The following is a 21,901-nucleotide window of genomic DNA, read 5'->3' as shown; positions in this document are numbered from 1 at the left end:
GTCTAAAACGGCTTTTAACGTAAGAAAACGCGACTCAAATGAATCCAAGTTTCGCTGTATTTTGCATACTTTTGAGTAGCTGGTAACATTGCTAGTGTGCAGTACGTCCTTATATATAAACCGCTTCCACTGAAACAGACGTGGGGCATCTTGGAAGAGACAGATTTGCAACTACTACAGGTCTTTTGAAAAGATTTTTCATATAATGATGCAGGGTGCAAGATCGAAATTTGACTTTATTTGTAAGGTATCATCTAAATCAATATCTCCCAATATTCAATGAAATCACCTTTTTCTTCTTTCATCGACTTTCTAAGCAGAGGGTGCGCATCTAGTCTTTCTAAGACACACTGCCAATCCTCAAATGTGGATAATTGGGTTGGATTGACAATGGTAGATCTGATATGTGTAGCGGAAACAGCAGCAGAAGGGTAAACGTGAGGATATTTGACATGACGCTCTCTCTGTGCGTGGCCCTCTGACAGTCAGTGGTTGTACGCGTAGACCAATGCTACACTGATACAAACCTTGGTCTGTAGCTCAACAATAATATCATGCATCAGCGCATTAATCTTGAGCGTGTATCTGTAATTCATAAGCGTAACTGGAGCACATAGAATGAAAACTGCACAATGTCCATTGTAAGGAAATGTATATAGGAAAAGTGCTACAAGCTACGCATTACCAAGGCATAAGGTTTTCATCACCAGTACTGCAGTTGTATTCAAATAAACGCAGGAACCATTATCACGGCTGTTGGGGAAGCAAAAAGCTGAATGAACAGGGATGGCAGATGTGTATGTAAAGATCCAAAACTCACCTTTGTCTAAAAATCGGCTCTACGTATGCCAATGCAGCAGCAACAGGAACAGCTATCACAGAGTGAGGTTAACAATGCGTACACTTTGACTAATCAAACATACAGAATTTGATAAAATATGGCCCCAACGATACTTTTCTAGCAATGCTGTAAATATTGCTATTGTACGGCGCTTCAACATTGGAAACGGGTGCTAGTTCTTGAATAGGTACTGATTGATCTTTGTAGAGATCAACTAGTTCTTTCTTTGCTACTCGCTCCTCTCTATCATCATCCGTGTCATCATCATCAGAAGAACCCAATAGTTCATGCACATTGATTAATTGATCCTTGTAGAGTGTCACTAGCTCACTATCGCTCATTGTACCCATAGTAGAGTTGTCATCATCATCATCATCATCATCATTACTGTCAGCATTGGACTTGGATGTAAAGTCAGAATCATCGTTGTCGACATCAAATACTTGATCTGTAGACATACTGGGGTTATTTAGAGTAAAAGAAAAAGAAAGAAAAAAAGAGCAAGAGCATGATAGTAACAGTTAATTCCTTGCTGTATACTTGTCTCTTGATGATGGATGTGACGTCGCGAGTGATGGCAGCTTGTGTTGAGCTACCAACACGCTTGTTTCAGCATCTATCAATGGCTTCGTTTGGCCAGTTCGACTAGATACTGAGAAAGATGGGTTGTATCTAAGCTAACAGGTTAATAACTGCCAGTATGTCATGGCTGTAGATCACCTCAAAGATACATTGCATATTTAGGCTGAACATTTGTCTGTTTTGAGTTTATCTTGTGCCTGAATCAGAAGGGATGGCTTTAATTACTGTCAAAGCAGCATTTGTGACAAAGCCTGAATTAAATAAAATTTCGCTTGAGCTGTCTCTTTCAGCTTCCCTTTTTACCAATATAAACCGTAAATCCTGTGATTAGTTTTCTCGAGAATCCTTGATAGAGATGTTTACTCGCTATTTCAACACGGTCAGAGATGGCGAACACTGGCCGACGAATGTGTTGCTCGTGTGTAAAAGCTGGAGCTCTGTAGCCAAAGAAATTTATGATGCGAGCCACGTTTCTATGTATTGTCCATCATCCATAGAAAACTTGAGAACATTGGCGCTATCATATAACAAGAAACGATACTATAAATCCGACCATGTTTGTGAAAACCGCTACTTTATTTAATAGAGCAACAGCAAGACATCAATCAGTTTTCTTTTGTAGCGTATAGAGTAAAAATAGCTTTAACCATTTCACTTTTGAAAAAGATATCGCTTGTTTTTGCCTTTTGCTGCTGCCTATTGTCAAGTACCAATGTTAATACCTACTACAACCAACGCTTCCAACTCTACTTACAAACTCGTCTAGCACCATCTTCATTTCACCTCGTTTGCAACGTATGCCAATCATGCATTCATCGATAGAAACAGTCTATAAACCAAGCATACTCGTTAGTTGCGCCCTTCAGACTTATAACTCTGCAGATCCTACATTATACATGGCGATTTTTTTCCAAATTTCTGGTCTTGATTTCAAATGCTGAATGATCTCCATTCTCTTGTTGGACTCAACAGAGCTCGCCTGACTATTACCATTCAGCTCTGGCATCGGCTGCAATAAAGGTGTGCTTTGGCTGGATGTTTGCTGTGAATTTCTCTGGCTGTCGATTGACATTTGAATGTTTTTGAGGTCCTGAATCATTTGTAGTCTGCTGTTGCTTGTCTTGAATCCAAAGGATTTTAGTTTAGCTTTCAATTCGGCAGTGGAAAGTTCCTCGTAATCTGTGAGATGCGGCTGCTGTGATGCTGGCAAGTTAACAGGACGCTGAGGTGATGGCATGGCTAGCTGGGATGATACTGCTTGTGATGAGGAGGAACGCGATACCTCGGAGGAAGGATCTATGATGGATAATGATGCGGTGGATGAGCCCTTTGATACAGGCGATGGAATGTTTAGTGTTGTGGACCAAGACATGTTGCGATCTGGTGTCTGCGAGCTGTGTCTAGTGGCAAATGGGTCGACGGCTCTACCTTGCGAATCAAAAGTGACGCTGAGGTCTTGGTCTCCTCCATTTAAAGATGGTGAATAGTAGGAAGAGTAATCGGGCACGGAGGGCGCAATGACAAAGCCATATGATTCTTGTGTGATGTCGATGACGGACCCACTGGATTCAGGTTGGTCGTAATCGCTATCGCTGATGACATGGTAATTCTCAGCATCTACTCGTTGTTGAGACATTTGGCTCTGCGAATCATCCTGGCTTATTTCAATCACTTGGTCTGCCTCTCCAGTCTGCAGATGGTTAGCATAGTCCTTGAGATAACAACACTGCACAACTTACACTGACGTCCCTCAAGAAGCATAGCAAAGGAAGCAGCCTGGCAAACCGCACATCAGACATTATAATTTTCCCCAAATCCACTGATTCTCGCACACATTGCACAAACTGCTCACGCACGAGCTCAAATGTCGTAGACTGCAGAATATCAGCTAAAGCCTTTTTTTTTTATAACACGCACACTCTGCTTACCTGGACATTTGCAAGACATGCCTGTACGAATCTGAGTTCCCTTGCTTTATGCAATCTCGTCTTTTTCACAACAGGAATCAATTTTGATACGCCTTCTTTAGAATAGTTGGCCAACAGCGGGTGCAACATCAAAATGACATTTAAAGCGAATTCTTGATCCACGGCCAGTCGACGAGCATTCTGGATCAGGTATTTGGTGGTATAATCTTCATTGTCGTCTTGTAGTAAGTGTTGTGCTGTAGGGTCTGTGATGGTCAATGCCAAGCGAAAGTAGTCTGAAGGTGTCAAGTCGAACGTCATGCAGTCGCTGTTCCTCATGCCAATTTCTCTTTCGCAGGCAGAACATGTGCTTTCTCCAGAGTCACTCAAGAAGGAGGATGTTATATGGATGGTGGATCTCGGCCTCTTTCCTCGACGAAGCTCTTGGGCGATGGGTGAACTTTGAGACATGCTGTAAAGTGAAAAAGGGGGAAAGAAAGGCGTCAATCAAAACTGATGGTGCGCAGCTCCTCTTTTACAGTGGGCAGTAACACAGACACAGACACAGACACAGACACAGACACACACCCGAAAAAATCATCAAAGAAGTTTATGCTTATTTTATTCTATCGAATTAACACGTCTAATATACACACTATTGAACCAACTCTGGAATATTGTAATAGTGATCAAGGCTCTCAGGATTGCTCAAAGTACCAGTGGCAGTGACTTTTTGACCGCCAAGGATCTTCTTGACAGCAACCTCCACCTTCTTTCCGTTGATAGTGTACTACATGCGATGTAAGCTGATGATTCTCATTATATGGTATTCAGTTGAAACTTACAGGAATGTCCTTAATAGCAAGAATAAAGGCAGGTACATGACGAGGACTCAATTCACTACGAATGGTGACCTTGAGCTTCTTGACCAGCTCATCCGAGATGGATTCACTGCCATCCTTCATCTTTAAGAACAACACAACACGCTCATCATCCTCGCCCTTGATTTTTTGACCGACACACAAAGAATCCTCAATGCCGCCATCCACGTTGAACTTATCCACCACATTGTAAATTTCAGCACTGCCAAAACGAACGCCATTGGGGTTCAGTGTACCGTCAGAACGACCGAGCATCACAACACCACCCGTGTTGGGGTTGATCCAGACGAAATCACCGTGATACCAGATGTGAGGATACACGTCGAAATAAGCGCTCTTGTACTTAGTTCTTTCAGGACCATCACCGTACATACAAACTGGCATACAAGGGAAGGCAGTGACACAGACAAGATCAGCAGCACTGGCATACACTGGCTTGTTTTCATCAGACCAAGCTTGGATGTTCATACCCAAACAAATACATTGGATTTCACCGCGATAGACAGGCAGAGCAGCGTTATGACCAGCAAACAAGGAGCAGATATCAGTACCACCAGTGATACTACCCAACATGATGTCCTTTTTGATGTGCTCGTACACGAAATCGAAACTCTCGGGCTTCAAGGGAGATCCAGTCGAGTAAACAGCCTTGAGAGTATCCAGCTTGCAGAGATCCACTGAATCCACGAGTTAGTATATGGCTGCAATCGAGACGTAATTTCACAACTTACTAGGATACACCTTGGCCTCTTGGAGCGATTGAATGTATTTGGCAGAGGTACCGAAATGAGTCACCTTCAACTCATCTGTCAGTTCCCACAAACAGATGGGAGAGGGCTTGAAAGGGCTTCCATCCCAGAGGACGATTGTAGCACCCACACTGAGGCCAGCGACCAACCAGTTCCACATCATCCAGCCAGTAGTAGTATAGTAAAAGAACACATCTTCAGGATTCATATCACCGTGGATGATGTGTTCCTTTTTCAACTGAAGCAAGAGACCAGCACCCGAATGAACGATACATTTAGGGAGACCAGTGGTGCCTGAACTGAACAATACAAAGGCAGGATGGTTGAATGGCAGCTGTTCGAATTGGATGTCAGTGGGCAACTTGTCGGAAGGCACAGTCTTTAAAAAGTTGGACCAAGAAACCAAGGAAGGAATCTCGTATTTCTCAGGCTCCTCTAGTTCACCAACGAATGGGATCAAGACGACCTTTTCGAGACATGGGAGGCCTTTTTTTTTTAATTTTAGTAAAAGGCTCTTTGGATGGCATGCAAGTAACTTACCTTCAACAACAGTCTTCAACTTGGGGATGTGGTTCAGTGTTTTACCATTGTAGATGACAGCATTGACAGAGATCAGCACCTTGGGCTGGATCTGACTAAAACGATCAAGCACACCCTATGAGAAACAAGTGTTAATTTTCCCACGATGTTGACCAAGACGCCTATTCCAACTTACTGTAGTGCCAAAATCGGGCGAAGTAGAGCTGTAGCATCACAATGTCGAGGTTAATTTCCCAGACAGACACACGCCTTCCAATACAATACATACCTCCAAAGAGCGCCCAAACTGGTGGTGGCAAGCATGGCAATAATAGCCTCTGCACAATTGGGAATATAAGCAGCAACACGATCGCCTTTTTTGACACCCAATGACTTCAAAGCCTCAGCAAATTTGAGAACGTCGTTATATAACTCTTCATAGCTAATGAAGCGCTTGCCATGGCCTTCACCTAGATGGATGTTAGCGCGCTGCAACCTTCCAATGACCTTTGTCTCGCACTCTTACCAGTAGCAACGATGGCAGTTTTATCAGAACGTCTACACCACAGCAAGTTCTCGGCAAAATTGAGTCTTGCCTCTTTGAACCATTCAGGAATGGCATCCAAGTGCTCGGCTTTATCGATAACATGGTTTCCCTTGCTGGAGGAAATGACATTTGTATAATCCCACACTTCAGACCAGAACACTTCTGGGTATTCAACGGACCATTTCCAGAGTGCATTGTAGTTATCTATGCGAAAAACATGAGCTGGGATGCTTTTTGATTTGACTCGGTGCAATTCATACCCAGTTTCTCATCTTGATACTTGGATTGCATGAGCTGGCGGAATTTCTCCATGTGTGTGTTCTCTGGATGAGAAGGTGTCCAAAGGCATTTGGGGTCAGTAGTCAATGCGTTTTCAGGCACAAGCGTAGGAGCGTCAGAGGTCATGGTCATAAATCAAAAAGATGTAAAAGATGAAGAAAGTGTATTGCTACATCTCGAAAAAGTTCCTCCCCCTTCTTAATTTCAGACCGTGGGATAATTTGACATGCTTCTTCCACGGCCATCAGGCTTTTAAATCAACAAGTCACTTTCATCATATCATGATGGTGTTGGACAAATGTCAAAGCAATGTGTCTGCATCGCGAAAGACCAAACAGAACACACGTTGGGCTAAATCAGAATCAGCTGTCAGCTCTCAGATACAGTGATGCGACTTGTTGGTGACAAAAGGGCGGTGATAGAGCTCATATTCATTGGCGTTTCATGTCGTTGATATTATCTGCGGATGTCCGTATTCTCGTGCAACTGAGCAAGCAGCATTGCAAGTAAAATTCTCATGGTATAGGCAAATTAGATGATGTAGAAATATAGACGCTCTGTATATATATGTGTATGCATGTGTCAGTAGATGAAATTTGCATCGAGCCTTTGGATGAAACGCTGGAGAAGCGTGATTTTATTTGCAATCATTAGGTATAGCCCCAATCTGATGAGGCTATTTGAACAAGATCAGACAATGCACATCAAAAATATTATTCAGAAACAGTGATAGACTGATAGCACCACTAGCAATAGCAATGGTAGTACGGGATCGCCACTATAAACTCAATACTCACTTGTAGATGGTGGAAACCAATTGAATGTCACTTTCTTCAACCCTACCACTCGTTCTGGAAGTTGCCATACTTCCATCGCATTTGCATGGATTCAAATCCAAGATGTACAGAAACTGGGATTCATGAGCAAAGAGACGAGAGATAAGGATAAAAATACAAGTCGTAAGGACATGAAGAAGATAAAAATCACCATCGGGATGATTGGCCAAGGATCCAATGAATAGACCCTTAGTTTTCGTATCTGGTTTAATTTGAAGGTCTTTACTTTAAATTATACGACTGTTTACGCTTCGGTAAGAATCAACCTGCGCATTGGCAGCTCGCGCTACCAATTGCCCTTGCGTATCTTGTCAAAATACTGCTACTTTCATATTGTCTCTCCACTTACACATGAAAATCCTTCATATTATTGTGGATCTGGTTCTTATGTGATGCTCTATATCCATATACACGTAGCTACTTTATATACGGGCAAGCAGCATACTGGTATTTTTCCCTTTTTAGTCCTTGGTGTCCCTGATACAGCAAAAACTAAGTGCATTTGAGCTGCGTTTTCCCGCGTTCAAGGCCGTTTTAGATTGTCAGATTAGCACCAAACAATTGCTCTCATCTGGCAGTTACTTTCTGGCACCTTTGCTCAACTTTTTGGGGACCAAAAAAAAAACCCTGGCCAAAAATCGACCGAAAAGCATGAGGTACCCCTCATAATTTTCATCGAAAATCAAACAATCGCGTTTTTGGCATCCAAAACGAAAACTTTTACTATGGTATGTATTACATTAAAACGTTGCTATCGATCTAACGTAACCCCTGGAAGCATCTTTGTGGGACTTTGATATGTAAAATTTCGACATTCTGACCAGAAACCTCTTTTCATGTTTTGGTAAATTACTCAATACGCTTATTCAAAACATCTATCTTACTTGGCACCATTGAATGCACCTCGAAAAGCACTCCAAGAAAGCTTACAGAGGCATAGAATGATCATCATATTTGTATAGTCGGATCTGGCAAAATAGACTGATCGAGTCGAATAAGAGTAAAATTCGGCCAATATGGAACGCAATAATTAAGCGGACGTTTAATTCCGTTTTGGTGGTGGCGGCTGCCCAGATTGACGATGCCTATATCACGAAAACAATCAATATTTGTAAAGTTAATAAGAGAAAGTTGAGAGCTGAAAAGTACTATAGATTAATCTGACTACTTTTCTGTTGCTTTTGATGCTCATCTTTATACTTGATAGATTTATTCGCTGTCCCAGAATCAAGTTATAATGCGAAATGCAGAATACTTTGAGTTTGAGCCTCGAGAATATCATATATGTTTTTGTATATATATATATACAATTATTGAAAGCAACTTTAACCCATGCATCAATGCTAACGTTTCTGGAGTTGTGTTTGTTTACTTAATCCATGGCGTAGAACGATGGAAATAGCGGCTCTTACATTTTGCTCGATTAGTCAAGAAGATAAACCACCTTTCTCCACGACAACTGAAAGCTGCATGTTTTTAATACAGGCTTGCCCATTAACTAATTATATACTGAATTAAACGCACAAAATGTAGTTATGAAGCTATCTTGAAGATCAAATATTAGATTCAACCATCTTGAATTTAAGAGGAAAAGAGGAGTTGGAGGCAAAGGCTTACTAATGACAGGTGAGTCCACGCAAAACCTGAAATCAATAAATATGCTCTTTTAGAAAGCAATGATCAGCTAATTCTGTTTGAAGATCGGCCATGTTAGGCAACCATGTGCTAGAGAGGCTGCTAGGGTGAATTGATTTTAAGTAAAGACCAACTTAAATCATGCAACTACCTAGTTTGATTTCGCCTGAATTGTTCTGATCTTGCAAGATCCGAAAACCTTCCAAATGAGAACAATTCTTAAGAGTATGGTATGAAGTATGTTATTTTTAAAGAAATCGATGCTTTTGGCATGAAATCACCAACAAGTTGCAGGTAGAGTATTCAAGACTAAGCAACTCACTATGTAACTACAAGTATTATAATATAAGCACTTGACTAGTACTATTGACAGCGAGTACAATATTTGACCCAAAGTTACTTGCAATGGCTAAAAAAAAACAATCCATTTTGCTCTGCTCCATGGAATATATTGCAGCAGTTTTCATTTGATAGTCTTACTGATACCTTGTTCTAAGAGGTGTAGACCTTTGTCTTGTGTTGAATGCATGATCTGTGGTACAAAAATCATTGCACTGGTTCCGCAGTGATATAAATGATGAATAAGCCAATGTTATCACCTCGTATTGTCCAATTAGATAGACAACTCATGGTGGATGCAAACAGCAAGATAAATGGATCGAAAACCGTATGCTGAGAGAGAGGGAAATAAGGAGAGCCAGAGAAAAGATTACCTAAACAAGCAATCAGTTACACTTGCTTCAGAGTCAAATGGCATATTCACATTTTGATGAGAATGAGCCTGTGAAATTCTGTCTGTTAATTACAATCAGCAAGAGATGGGGAAATCCGTTTCAGATGAAAGTGGAAAAAGAGCTTTTGGCAATAAAATGAATATAGCTCAAGAAAGAAAACAGTTGCAAGCATCGAATGAAGCGGACCAAATAGAGCAAATGTCAAACGTTAGAATGGTACTATCCTTTGCGTTTCTACATAAGCATATTATTGAGAAAAGGTAACAGAAATAAAATTATATGTAGCAAAGATGAAAAAAGATATAATAAAACCTCGTTTTGAACAAGTTTTCCCTCATCTCCTTTATCTTACCTCTACAAAAAGCCAAACTGGCTCTATAAACAAACTGGCTCTATAACAAACTGCCTCTTCAAGACTCCTAGACTCTGTTTCCATTTTATATTAGGTCATCTAAATCAAGTGCTCTACTATCTATTGACTTCTCTCATACAATGCCCTCATAATTTCATGGTCCTCTTACGTTGTGGTTCATGCAAAAGATGGTCGCGCTCACCTCGAACTATAAAGACAACATTCAGTCAACTTTGCAGGTACGTACTCGATATTTTCGGCTTGTAAAACAGTGTTACTCATCATCTCTCTATCAAATCAATCCAAATTCTATTCAAGTTGCCTATCATCTATTCAAAAATAAACAAACTCTCATACATTATCATCGTTTCTTGTATAGATTCATAAACACAATAATAATACATAAAGTCTTGCATTGCCTACTACATCATTGCCTTTCATACTCTCCATTAAAACCACTGTATAAACAGAAAGCCGCTCGAAACAGCTAACACCATACATGCCATCGATATAAATGCTCTTGAATTTCGAAGTTTTAGTTGGGGATGAATGCACAGCATTGGGCTATGGTTATCTCAAAGTATTGATTGCTTTAATGCCATCCAGAGTGCCGCTGTCATTGTAGGCAATACAAGGCTTTATTCTCGGAAAAGTACCAATGCATATTCTTTTAAAAGAGTATCATGTTTATTAGTTATGTAATTACATGTAATGAATGGAGAACTAAAAAGCTATTACAGAGAAATGGAAGCAAACTATGGTTGAAGCTGATATACGGATAATTTGATGAAAAAGATCTAATAAATTGGGAGAAATTGATAGTGCACGGAAACTGTATAAAGGAAGGCTGCAGTACTCGTGATTTGATTAATGTGAATTGTTGTATATGTATTGTATTTTTGTTGGAAGCTGAAAGGTATGATTAGCCCACAGTTGGAATGGTATTTCTGGTTTTATCGTGGTGGTTCTTGCGTTTGCGATATTGGTGTCGATGTGTGTGGTCTTTTTCCAGCTTGGAGACATGATGTTTGCCATTGCAACACATGCGCACATCCTCAAGTACTTCATCTTCTTCATCGTCTAAATCGGTGTGATCATCTCCTGTGGAAGTAGCCATGGAAGGTGCTGAAGTGGACACGGAGGGTTGTTGGAATATGTCATGGATGCGGCGGAAGCTAGGTCTGTTGAGCAGTGAGCCTGTTGTGCCACTGGATACTGACCTATTGTTCATGGAGTTTTCAGGTCCTCTTCGGCTGGCATCATTGAGCAGCGTAAGTCCAGCATTGGAACCATTGGCATTGCGAGCAATCAAGTATTGAATAGACTATGCATAGAGTTAGTAACCTGCTCAAGCTGATTATGGTCTACATCCACTTTACCTCTAACCAGCGCTCATGTTTCTCCATGGTTGGTGCTGTCAATTTGAGTTGGCGCTGACTGGTTTGGATCAAAAGGCTGACATTCGGTAGACCGTTGGCATTTGAGGTATAATCAGGCACAGCTGTGATATTTTCAATTAATGCTAGACAGATGTGTTAGACAAAGACACACGTATCGCAACACGGCAACTTACCACACTTGGCTTTGGCTTCATGTCCATTGCCATTTCCACCAGGACCAGCAGTGGACCAATACAACGTGTTGGTGTAAGGATGAATCCAGAAATAACGTTGATGTCTGTTCTCAGATAGACCACCACCCACTGCTTTTCTTGTGTACTTGTACATCCAGTCACCAATCATGGTCTGTGTAATGAGGTTGATCATGTTGGGATCTGTGGTGCCTGCACCTGTGCTACCACGGCCACTGGCGTCGTATTGAGATGAAGCCATGGACTGAAGTTGCTCGTTGGTGTTGGTGGTCGATAGGCTTGATACACTGACCGATCCTCTCTTGTTCAAATCCAAGCGAGAAGAAGAAGGCTGGTTGTCGTCGTTGGTTGTGGGCGATGAGAGACCAGAGTAAGAGTCATATGGTGCTTTGCCCTTGGAACTGGGTACTGATACGGGGGACATGGATCGTTCATTGAAGGTGGGTGAAAGAGCAGCTCTTGACAGCAGTGCAGCAGGAGGTGGATTGGCAGGTCTCACAGGAATGTCCATGATATCCTCTTCGTCTGTCTCCTGTTGTTGTTGATGATGATGATGGAGTGTGGCACCAGTAGCAATTGCACCAGCTACAGCACCAGCTACAGCACCTGTGGCAGCATCATTCGCCACATCCACTGGTTCCTTTCCGTAAGTCATTACTGGGCCCATGGATAGTTCCAATGAACGAGGTTTGGAGGCATGGTGTTCAAATTCGTTTCCAACACTGCGAGGAGCTTGATCATGACGATTGAGAATAGCCAACTCCTCTAATTCACGTTGTTGTTGACGCTTGTCCTGGTAAGGCGATGAAGTGATTGTATCCTCTTCACGTGGTAAATGAACAACAACATTGCCGTAGTCCTCTTCGCTGATAGGTTCTTCATCATCTCTAGACACAATACCAGATGAATGAGATACAACGGCTGAATCGGCATCATGATTAGGTGCAATGGTGTTGCTGTTATTGTTGTTGTGGCTCATGTCACAGGTGTGTCGCTTGGAATCCTCCTCTTCCACGTCATCCACATTCAGAATCTTGGTAGTGGGCTCCTCCCTCTTTTGAGAAGCAGCAGCATTGGCAAGTGCCATGGCGACAGCAGAGGCAACAAGCGCATCCGTTTCAGCTTTAGTGAATACCTTTTCAGGAACAATTTCATGCCGGGGCTCGGAAGCAGTGTCATATGAGGCATCAGGTGCCTTGTTTGGACTAGCATCAGTTGTGTTGATGGACCTTGAAGTAGCAATAGCAGCAGGAGCGGCAGCAGCGGCAGCGAAGGGAAGACTATGACTATCCTTCTCCTCATGAGTTTGCCCATCAGCAATAGAATCAGGTTGATCTGATTTAATAGCACGAGATGCTGGTACAGCATTGTTGAAAACAGCAGCGTTCTTGATAGTATTGTGACTTGAAGGCTTTGAATCTGCAGAGGCATCAAAGAATTCTTCGTCCTCCTCCTCTGTACTAGCTGCAGGGACGGTCAATGCCTCCTTGTCTTGATCTCCATGGCCACCCAACACGAGAGGCACAGGAAGGATAGCCTTGCTGGAAGAGACATCAGGCGTCTCGTACTGAACTTGAGCATCCTTAGTGTCGGCAAGATCATGTTGAACTGGGACATCCGCATCGACAGTGAGAGGTGCCTCGCTTTGAACGCCACACTCAAGTGTTTCAGCCAATGTTGATTGCGTACTATGATCAATACCAGCAGGGACGTCATATTGTGTTTCATGGTCCAAGACTGCAGCAACCTCGCATTGTGTTGATTCATCTGATGTAGGCACGTCTTCGCTTTGAGTACCAATGCTGTGGTGCTGGACAGCTAATTCTTTTGCGGCCAAAGCACTGGCTGCAATGGCAGCAGCAGCTATCGAAGTTTTATGTTACTCAACATGCTACACAATGGTATCTAACCATATACATACCTAATTCGCGACTCTCATCTGTCTCTTCATGCTGCACACTAGCATCGGCAGTATCAATAGATTCATATTGCACATCAGAATCTTTGGTTTCCACCAATTCAGACTGGATAGAAGCATCCACAGAATCCACTTGACTCTGCACGCCACAATCTGTGCCTACCACAGGGTCGCATTGAATTTCATGATCCACTACAGGAACAGCTTCGGATTGCGTTTCTTGACTGATAGCAGCCTCGAGAGCAGCCTTGCGAGAAGCAGCAATAGCAGCGGCGTTGGATGCGGCCAAGGCAGCCTCGGCAATCGATGGATCTTCGGTCTCGCTTTGTGTCTCTTGATGAACTGCAGAAGCAAGGGCTTCTTGACGAGAGGCTAATACTGCAGCAGCAGTAGCAGCAGCAGTAGCAGCAGCAAGAGCGGCTTCAGCAATAGCAGGATCCTCAGGATCACATTGAATCTCCTGGTCAATAGCAGACTCCAAAGCAGATTTGCGAGATGCAGCGAGAGCATTGGCAATGAGAGCGTCTTGAATGGAGGGGTCTTCTGGATCACATTGAGTTTCTTGGCTGACAGCAGACTCTAAAGCATGTTGACGAGATGCGACAATAGCAGAGGCAGTAGCAGCCTCAGCAATGAAGGGATCCTCTGGATCACATTGAATTTCTTGATCAACGGCAGACTCTAGTGCTTGCTTACGAGAGTTTAATACAGCAGCAGCAGTGGCTGCAGCAAGGGCAGCTTCAGCAATAGAGGGATCTTCAGGATCGCTTTGAGTTTCATGATCAATGGCAGAATCCAGAGCAGTCTTGCGAGCATTGGCAAGGGCATCAGCAACCATTGCTTCTTGAATAGCAGGATCACATTGAGTCTCTTGACTGACGGCAGACTCGAAAGCAAGTTGACGAGAGGCAGCAATGGCAGCAGTAATTGCAGCTTCAGCAATTGCAGGATCCTCCACTTTACTTTGTGTTTCTTGATCAACAGCAGATTCAAGTGCTTGCTTGCGAGAGGCCAAGACTGCAGCAGCAGTAGCAGCGGCAAGAGCAGCTTCAGCAATCGAAGGGTCCTCGGGTTCGCTTTGTGTTTGTTGATCTACAGCATTTTCCAAAGCAGCTTTACGAGATTCAGTAATAGCAGCAGCAAGAGCAGCTTGAGCGATGGCAGGGTCCTCAGGCTCCAGACTGAAAGCAGCTTGAGTTACATCGTGCAATGTCGCTTGTTCTGTTTGCGTAGATATCTCGCAAGTTATCGCCTTGGCTGGCTCCTCGTCCGTTTGTGTAGAGATTTCAATGCCTGTCTTCTTGTCGTTGTCAAGTAGAGCGCCCATACCAATAGCAGCAGCAATACCACCTGTGACATTCTTGAGAGAGTCTGTGATGCTGGGCTCTTTGGTAGCAGCAGCAGCAGCAGTCGATGGAGTTCGGGACATGGCCATGCCTAATTCATCACTGAGAGATCGAGGCGCTGTTGAAGTGTCTGTATCAATGACAGTAGCTAATGGCGGCAGTACGTCCAGTTCGTCTGTATTGACTTGAGCATCCATAGCTACAGGTTTTTGTGCTTGACTCTGAGAAAGTTCTGAGGACAATGGTGTAAATCCAATGGCTGCTGCTTTCTTACTTGTTGACTTGCCGTTCTTGTGGTTACTGTTACTGTTAAAGGCATCCGCATCGCTCTCATCAAAGCTATCCAGTTCACTGTCCTCGTTGTCTGACATGGACGTGTACGAATACACTGAATCGTTGTCACCAGTGTTTCTCGATTTGCTCAGCTTGTTGCTATTACTGCGTCTGGGATCAAGCGTCTTCTTTCCTCTGCGTTTGGATGCGGACGAAGTGGATGCTTTGTGTGATCTGCGACCTCCAAACTGACCATCTTCCACTCGAGCACTCATGTTGGACGATGAACCACCGGCACCTCGTGTGGGGCCTGCATCCACCCACATGCGAGGGTCGTTTTGTAGTTGCTCAATGGTTTCCTGAGACTCTGCCAAGAGCTTCTTGAACTCAAATTTCTCGGTCTTTTCCTTGTGGAGATTGGATCTCAAACCAGAGATGATACGATGTGCATGTGCGAGTGATGTCTTGAGTGTTTCTACTTCCATCGCTTGGTTGCGTGTGGGTGATTGCTTGGGTGAGGAAGGCGGCGAGGTGGAGGGTGACGAATCATTCCTTACGGCCAATGTGCTCTTGGCTTGATCGCTGTCTGTCTGCTCTTTATCACTGCGACGCAGATGAGCGTCCGCTTCCATCGATGCATGCTTACCAATACGTGATTGTGCTTTGGCAATTGCGAGTTCGGATGTCAATGCTTCGATCTGTTTGGACTGGTCAGATTTCTCTCGCTGGATGCCTGCTGCATGCCGACGTAAAGACGACATGTCTTGTTCGTGGCGCTGCTTCATTTTGTCAATAGTCGTAGTCAGCTTTTCCTCTCTATCACGCAGTTGCTCAATTTCAGTTCGCAGCTCATTGACTTGCTTGGCTAGCTTGTTTTGCTCGGCGTTGGCTTTGGTCAGGTTCGTCTGAAGGTCAGTGACACTGACTACCAGCTCTTGCTTTGCCAGCTCCAGATTCCAAGTCTCTTCCTTTAGTTTTTCTGTGCACAGAAGAGTTAAACATTAACACCATTTACCGCATTACTCTCTCTCTCTCTCTCTCTACGTACCTTCATTCTCTTCTCTTTGACGCATCTGCTTTGCCATGGCTTCAGCAGTTCGTTCAAGATCAGCTTTTTGATTCTCTAAAGTACGAAGCTTTTCCTCTTTCTCCTGTAGCAGTGCTTGCATCTTTCTCACCTCTAACAGTAGCCCCTGACCAATTTCTGTAGCGAATTCAATATCGGTGTTTCTGCGGTCTGTATTCGGTATCTTGGATCTGCGTTTTGTAGGTGTGGATCCTGTAGGAGGTGGTGGTAATGGCAGCATGGAGGTAGAATCATGGCCATGTGCAGGCGGTAAAAGAGTGGATGTTGTAGGACTGGGTAAAGGATCTAAGCCGGTAGAGTTTACTGAAGTGGTAGTGTGTGTTGGAGAGCGTTGGTTCAGTAACTATAGAATACACAAAAAAGGGGGGTAAGAAAAGAAGAGAACGGTGGTCAGTAAGAATTTAGGAGATCTCAGGCGAGTAATAAGAAAGAGAGAGTTCCACATCTCCTTATTTGCGTAGATACCTTCTCTTTGTTACGGATGGATGATATACCAGGTGACAGAGGATGTGATCTGTAAGACGACAGGTCTCTTTCTAACGATCTCAATCTATCAACAGAGGATGTGGGCTGTAGTTCCTCATGACTGATGTTGTTATCCATCTCTTTCAAACGATCTTGAAGCTGGCTCACTTGTCTCGCAAGCACATTTTTTCCAATCCCGCTGTTTGATTCCTGCAGTTGCTTCTGCTTCTCTATCAGCTGCTGCTCTAGCTCTCTTCGCATTTGGGATTGCTTGTTGTGGTTCAATTGTCTTAGTGAGACAGATGTCGAAGAGGAAGGTGTTGGCAATACCGGCTGAGGCGTATTGCCGGATGTTGGGGACGATAATGATTGTTTGGGGGGAGGCGAGCTCATTGTGTATTATTGATGACAAGTAGGGTATGTGGGCTTATAAAAATTGAAAGGAACGTGTGGATATAAGTGGGTTGGTTTCTTGTAAATGTAGAAAAAAGCAATGCTACTTTTTTTTTTTTTGTACAGGTCAATCAATTGACTGTTTTCATATAATAAAAAAAAATATCTCTTAATCCTTTGTTTTTCTTATTATTTCTTGCTAAAATACAATAAACCACAAGAAGTATAAAAGAGCCACAAAAAAGAAAGGGATGGAAAGAAGAAAAAAAGGTGGAATAACGGTAACAATTGGATTACTCCAAATTAAATATATTCAAATTAAGGGGTGGGGGGGGGGTTCAAATGTTTATGAGAGAAAGAGACAAAGAAAGAGCTCGTTCTTTGCCATTATAAAAGGATTGCTGATGATGTGACTCAGCTCAACATTGGTTGCTTGTATCACAGAGAATCTATCTAGCTTCCCTTTCTCTCACTCAATATGGTAACCCTACATTCATTCATCAGTTCAATGGGATTTCAAGGGAGCAAAGAGAGAACAGGGCAAAAAAAAAAAAAAAAAAAAAAAAATTAAAAAGGGGAAGAGCACTGTTTTTGCATAGCGATAAACTACATGAAATCATGTCTTTAATGCAAAACAAACTACCTAGACTTTTTCAGTTGTTTGCCTTGTAATGGATCTCATTTCCAATGTATGTCGTTTAATTAAAGAACGTGATATTTGGTAGAACAAATTTCAACTTCATCATTCCACGTTACTGCTCCTCTGCCTGGTACTCCCATCTACAGCACGGACATTGACGTACTGTATATGGATCCATACAGTCTACATATATGCCTTTTGAAATTCATTGCTCAAGTGTGATACCCTCCATTACAAATGGTAAGCCAATCATTCTACAAATGCCACAAACCGATGCCAATTAATCCAGGTTATACTCAGTGTTATATTGTGTTTATTAGCGTAAACATTTAGGAATACATTTTCAAGTATTGGTAATAATAATTCTTTTCAGCATTGACAGTTTCATGCAATGAGGCAACCTTATTTGACAAGGCCAAAAAGGCTTTGTTCTGGTTACGCATGATAACGGCAATATCTAACAAGGCGGCCATTAGTATACAAGTCCTTCCATCAACCCAAATGTCTCTCTCTCTCTCTCTCTTACCTTGAGGTGATTGAACCTTGTTTTGTGTCCATGATTCAGCAGTGCGTTCAACCTCCCAAATACATCTCTTGTACTCTTCAACTCTACCATTTAATTGTCTTGCTAATTGAGAAAAGTAACTACAGCCCTAGCATGAGTCCACATTGTCCATCGCCTTTCAAGGAAAATACTTACTCATCATCTTCAGAATAACCAAACAGCCATCTTGCATTGTTTCCAGGATGTTTGCATGCTTCCAACACAGCACAGCCATCATTAGCGTGTCGTAGTTGCTCCTTGACGGCATCATATAAGGTTTCCACATTCGCCATACGGACTTTGAGTGTACTCGAGAGCGCATCCAATTGCTATATGTAAGTGTGTGTGTGTGTGTGTGTGTGTGTGTGTGTGTAAGCCCTTGCTGGTGTATCACTTGAATAAAATAAACTTACCTGTGACAATATTTCGGTGTTCTTTCTAGCATTATCCATAGCGTCTAAATGCTGAGGCATCTTTTGTTTTCCAATATACTCGCATCGTTGACTCTCCATCTTGATATACTTTTCTAATTCATCTAATTCCTTTTGTGCTTGCTCTGGGAGCTCTGTAAAACGTGTGGTAGACATGATGTTATCAATGCGAAAGCTGGTGTGATTGACTACTTGGTTTTGCCTAAAAAGTGTTTAAAGAGAAAGAGTGTGGAGAGAAGAAAAAAGTAACATGAGCATGTAAATAGATCCATTCTCCATTTATCACTTACTGTATTGTGGCGGCCAATGCTGGTGTTATTAATGATGCGTACATCTGACTAGGTGGTTGAGCAGCAATCTTGGCCAAATCATCCAACACTTTTTCAAAAGCAAAAGGATTGGGTTTGCTAGGATCTACAGTGATGGCTGGCGCGGTAGTGGTACTGCCAGATGTTGTAGCAGGAGCACTAAAGCTGAATGGGCTACTGGTCACTGTGGATTTACCCTCCTCCTTTTTATCTTTATCATTACCGAATGAAAGCGTGGGCACAGTAGATGTGGTGGCTGCGGTGGTTGTTGAAGAGGAAGAAGTAGCATCCGGTGTAGGTTTGCTGAAACTAAATGTAGATGCTGTGCTGGATGGTGCAGCGGCTGATGTAGCTGGCTTGTTGGATCCAAATGTCAAAGATGGTGTAGTTGTAGCCGACTTTCCCTTATCATCAGATGCTTTAGCAGGTGTGCTGAATGTAAATGTAGGTGTGGCAGTAGATACCGAAGTTGTAGCCGCTGATACTTTGGGAGTCTCGGCAGGTTTATTAAAAGAAAATCCACCAAAACCAGAGCTAGCAGGTGCAGCAGGTGCAGAGGTCTGAGGCGTGGCTGAGGTGGAAGTTGCTGGTGCGCCAAAAGAGATAACTGGAGCAGCTGGTTTGTCAGTAGATGCAGTTGTAGATCCCGCAGGCTTATTGAAGCTGAAGGGAGATGAGGTACTACTAGTAGCAGTGGTAGATGGAGCAGCAGCAGCAGCTGAGAATGCAGTACCCGGCGTACCTCCAAATGAAAATGCGGATGTAGCAGGTGCGGCGGTGCCGGTAGTAGACTTTGGTGCATTGAAACTGAATGCAGAGGCTGGAGAGGCAGGAGCAGCAGCAGCACTGACATTTGGCGCGGTGCTGGGAGATCCAAATGATCCAAATGTTACAGTGGGAGCAGTTGGAACAGCGGAAGCAGATGAAGTTTGACTAGTTGCACTCAATGATGATCCAAATGAGTTTGCAGAATTTTGAGTATTGAGGGGTGCAATATTCAAAGCAGGTGTCGTGGTGGAGGAACTGCCAGCAGGTGCATTGAAGTTGAAAGCAGGTGTGCCTGTCGATGGAGGAGCAGCAGGTGTGCTAAAACTGAATGCTGAATTACCAGCAGCAGGTGGCGTAGATGGATTACTGGATGCTCCAAATGTGATTTCTGAAGCAGAACGTCTAAGAGAACTTGAACGATCTGGTGGTGCAGTCAATGAGTTGATCTCTGACACATGTCTTTTGATAGTGGGAGATGCGGTTCCTGGTACTTGTGATCCAAAGCCGGGCAATGCTGATGCAGAAGTATTGGGTGAATTGAAATTGAATGCACTGTTTGCCGTAGGTGAAGAGGCTGCAGGATCGCCAAATACAAACGGTTGAGTTGATGTAGTGGCTGGCGAACTAGCTCCTCCTCCAAAATTGAAACTGCCTGTCGTAACTGGACTTGCTGGATTACTCGATGAAAAGTTGAAGGCGCCTGTGGATGTTGCGGCAGGACTTCCAGGTTGACTTCCAGAGAAATTGAATGATGGAGAAGAGGGTGCGTCTCCACCCAGTTTAAATACGAAATTGGGGACGTTGCCGTCTCCCTTCTTTGCTCTTGAAGATTTTTTACTATGACAAACAAATCAATTTTAATATGGGGTTGAAACCAACCGATGATGTGTCTCTCATCTTACCTCATCTTGGGGCTTTTTTTAGTTCTGATATGAGCACAAGTAGCAGTGTGGGTTGTTTTCTGTTAGAAATATATAAAGGAGATATATAATGGGTTGAAAACGGGAGAGAGAGAAATGAAAGCAAGGTAAAACAGTAAGTTTACGCGCGCTATGTGTATCGCAATGTTCACCACTTTTGCTGCTGCAGTCACTTTTTTTTTCTTCTTGATTGCAAATGTAGACCAATATGCAATTGATTGGCCGTTGATAGACAGGCTCTCGACTTGATGGCTCATTATCTCATGGCTCATTATCCAACTAACGATGTATGCTTTGTTTATTGTTGATAATTCTGAAAAACCAATCAAATAAAGAGAGATTTTTTATGAGTATTAACACCAAAGATGTGATTTGGTGTCATGGCAACTATGGCGCATGATTTTAAGCATAGAGCATTGGCATTCGCGTGGACACTTTGTATGCAAACTCTTATCTTGATGGCTTTTGACAGCTCTGTTATGATATGTAGTAGCTTCTGATGAGAGGCATCGACTGCTGGGCACTGTTTTATATGATTTGCTATAGAGGTAGCTGCCAGTCTTGCTAACATAAGGTTGAATTCATTAAGTCTATCTCTTCCTGAACCATCAAACAGTTGACTTTTTCCTCAAGACCTCGGATTCTTACGTTGATGTTAGATGTCAGCCTCTAATTGCTTGCCTGCTCCATGCTCTTCATCAACCTTTACGCCTATTTTTGGTCAATTTCAATTTATTTGCACTCAAAGCTTGATGTATGATACTGTGCTCCTTGATTTTGCCCTCTGTATTTGTAATCTGATCTGGATCTAAGTTTCGTGATTGCGTAGTGTTGGATAGTCCAGATGCTGTCAACATCTCATGCAACTTGTTTCCCTCTTGCTGACACAAATCAGATTTGAAAGCAATTGCCACTTGACCGCTAACTTCATTGCCTACTGATCTATCTACGATATATGAGCTGAATGTACTGATAGTGTCGTATCAAGAGATTACTTACTTTCAGTTGAATTTCTGATAACGTCGTTCAAAAACAAGAACGCAATGATTATAATTGCTGAAAACATTGGACCACTTTTTTTAAATCAAGGAGGGAAGAACATTTGAAAGAAACTAAATTAAAATATCTTACTTCGTATAGACTCAATGGTGTGCGAAAATGTGCTTGGTAACCCATTGCTTAATATTGGCATTTACAACAATGGTACGACTATAATGTTTGTTGAATGTATTTTTGCTATATTGACATCTCAAAAGAAGGAAGATACTTCTTTCCTGAAAGGAACAATTGCAATATTGGCTCCAAAAGATTCCTTTTAAAACACATATCATGATGAAGACATAGTTACATTTATG

At 42.7% G+C, this 21,901-nt stretch overlaps 6 protein-coding genes across 6 annotated transcripts; all 6 read right to left on the bottom strand.

The window, feature by feature from the left end:
- Nucleotides 1-254: 254 nt before the first annotated feature.
- ATC70_005718 (uncharacterized protein) lies at nucleotides 255-596 on the bottom strand (the record flags this gene model as incomplete). The annotated part of the gene is made up of 2 exons (XM_064825002.1): nucleotides 255-464; nucleotides 528-596. 2 exons carry the CDS (start codon nucleotides 594-596, stop codon nucleotides 255-257), a joined length of 279 nt encoding a protein of 92 aa, XP_064680379.1.
- Nucleotides 597-909: 313 nt separating this feature from the next.
- On the bottom strand, nucleotides 910-1,299 carry ATC70_005717 (uncharacterized protein; the record flags this gene model as incomplete). The annotated part of the gene is made up of 1 exon (XM_064825001.1): nucleotides 910-1,299. One exon carries the CDS (start codon nucleotides 1,297-1,299, stop codon nucleotides 910-912), a length of 390 nt encoding a protein of 129 aa, XP_064680378.1.
- A 775-nt stretch (nucleotides 1,300-2,074) lies between these two features.
- On the bottom strand, nucleotides 2,075-3,801 carry ATC70_005716 (uncharacterized protein; the record flags this gene model as incomplete). The annotated part of the gene is made up of 5 exons (XM_064825000.1): nucleotides 2,075-2,119; nucleotides 2,178-2,252; nucleotides 2,313-3,113; nucleotides 3,163-3,297; nucleotides 3,352-3,801. 5 exons carry the CDS (start codon nucleotides 3,799-3,801, stop codon nucleotides 2,075-2,077), a joined length of 1,506 nt encoding a protein of 501 aa, XP_064680377.1.
- A 184-nt stretch (nucleotides 3,802-3,985) lies between these two features.
- On the bottom strand, nucleotides 3,986-6,437 carry ATC70_005715 (uncharacterized protein; the record flags this gene model as incomplete). The annotated part of the gene is made up of 8 exons (XM_064824999.1): nucleotides 3,986-4,120; nucleotides 4,176-4,888; nucleotides 4,943-5,446; nucleotides 5,501-5,615; nucleotides 5,676-5,703; nucleotides 5,769-5,949; nucleotides 6,006-6,230; nucleotides 6,287-6,437. The coding sequence occupies 8 exons, from the start codon at nucleotides 6,435-6,437 to the stop codon at nucleotides 3,986-3,988; spliced, it is 2,052 nt and encodes a 683-aa protein (XP_064680376.1).
- A 4,347-nt stretch (nucleotides 6,438-10,784) lies between these two features.
- ATC70_005714 (uncharacterized protein) lies at nucleotides 10,785-16,935 on the bottom strand (the record flags this gene model as incomplete). The annotated part of the gene is made up of 6 exons (XM_064824998.1): nucleotides 10,785-11,186; nucleotides 11,242-11,384; nucleotides 11,436-13,316; nucleotides 13,375-15,969; nucleotides 16,039-16,420; nucleotides 16,543-16,935. The coding sequence occupies 6 exons, from the start codon at nucleotides 16,933-16,935 to the stop codon at nucleotides 10,785-10,787; spliced, it is 5,796 nt and encodes a 1,931-aa protein (XP_064680375.1).
- A 969-nt stretch (nucleotides 16,936-17,904) lies between these two features.
- CBK1_2 (Serine/threonine-protein kinase) lies at nucleotides 17,905-20,533 on the bottom strand (the record flags this gene model as incomplete). The annotated part of the gene is made up of 6 exons (XM_064824997.1): nucleotides 17,905-18,032; nucleotides 18,102-18,220; nucleotides 18,276-18,448; nucleotides 18,533-18,752; nucleotides 18,841-20,463; nucleotides 20,529-20,533. 6 exons carry the CDS (start codon nucleotides 20,531-20,533, stop codon nucleotides 17,905-17,907), a joined length of 2,268 nt encoding a protein of 755 aa, XP_064680374.1.
- Nucleotides 20,534-21,901: the final 1,368 nt, after the last annotated feature.

Source organism: Mucor velutinosus (assembly GCF_035048745.1).
Source record: "Mucor velutinosus strain NIH1002 chromosome Unknown tig00001544, whole genome shotgun sequence".
Lineage (NCBI taxonomy): Eukaryota > Fungi > Mucoromycota > Mucoromycetes > Mucorales > Mucoraceae > Mucor > Mucor velutinosus.
Note: the sequence above shows the minus strand (reverse complement) of the source record. Positions and strands in the feature narration are given on the sequence as shown.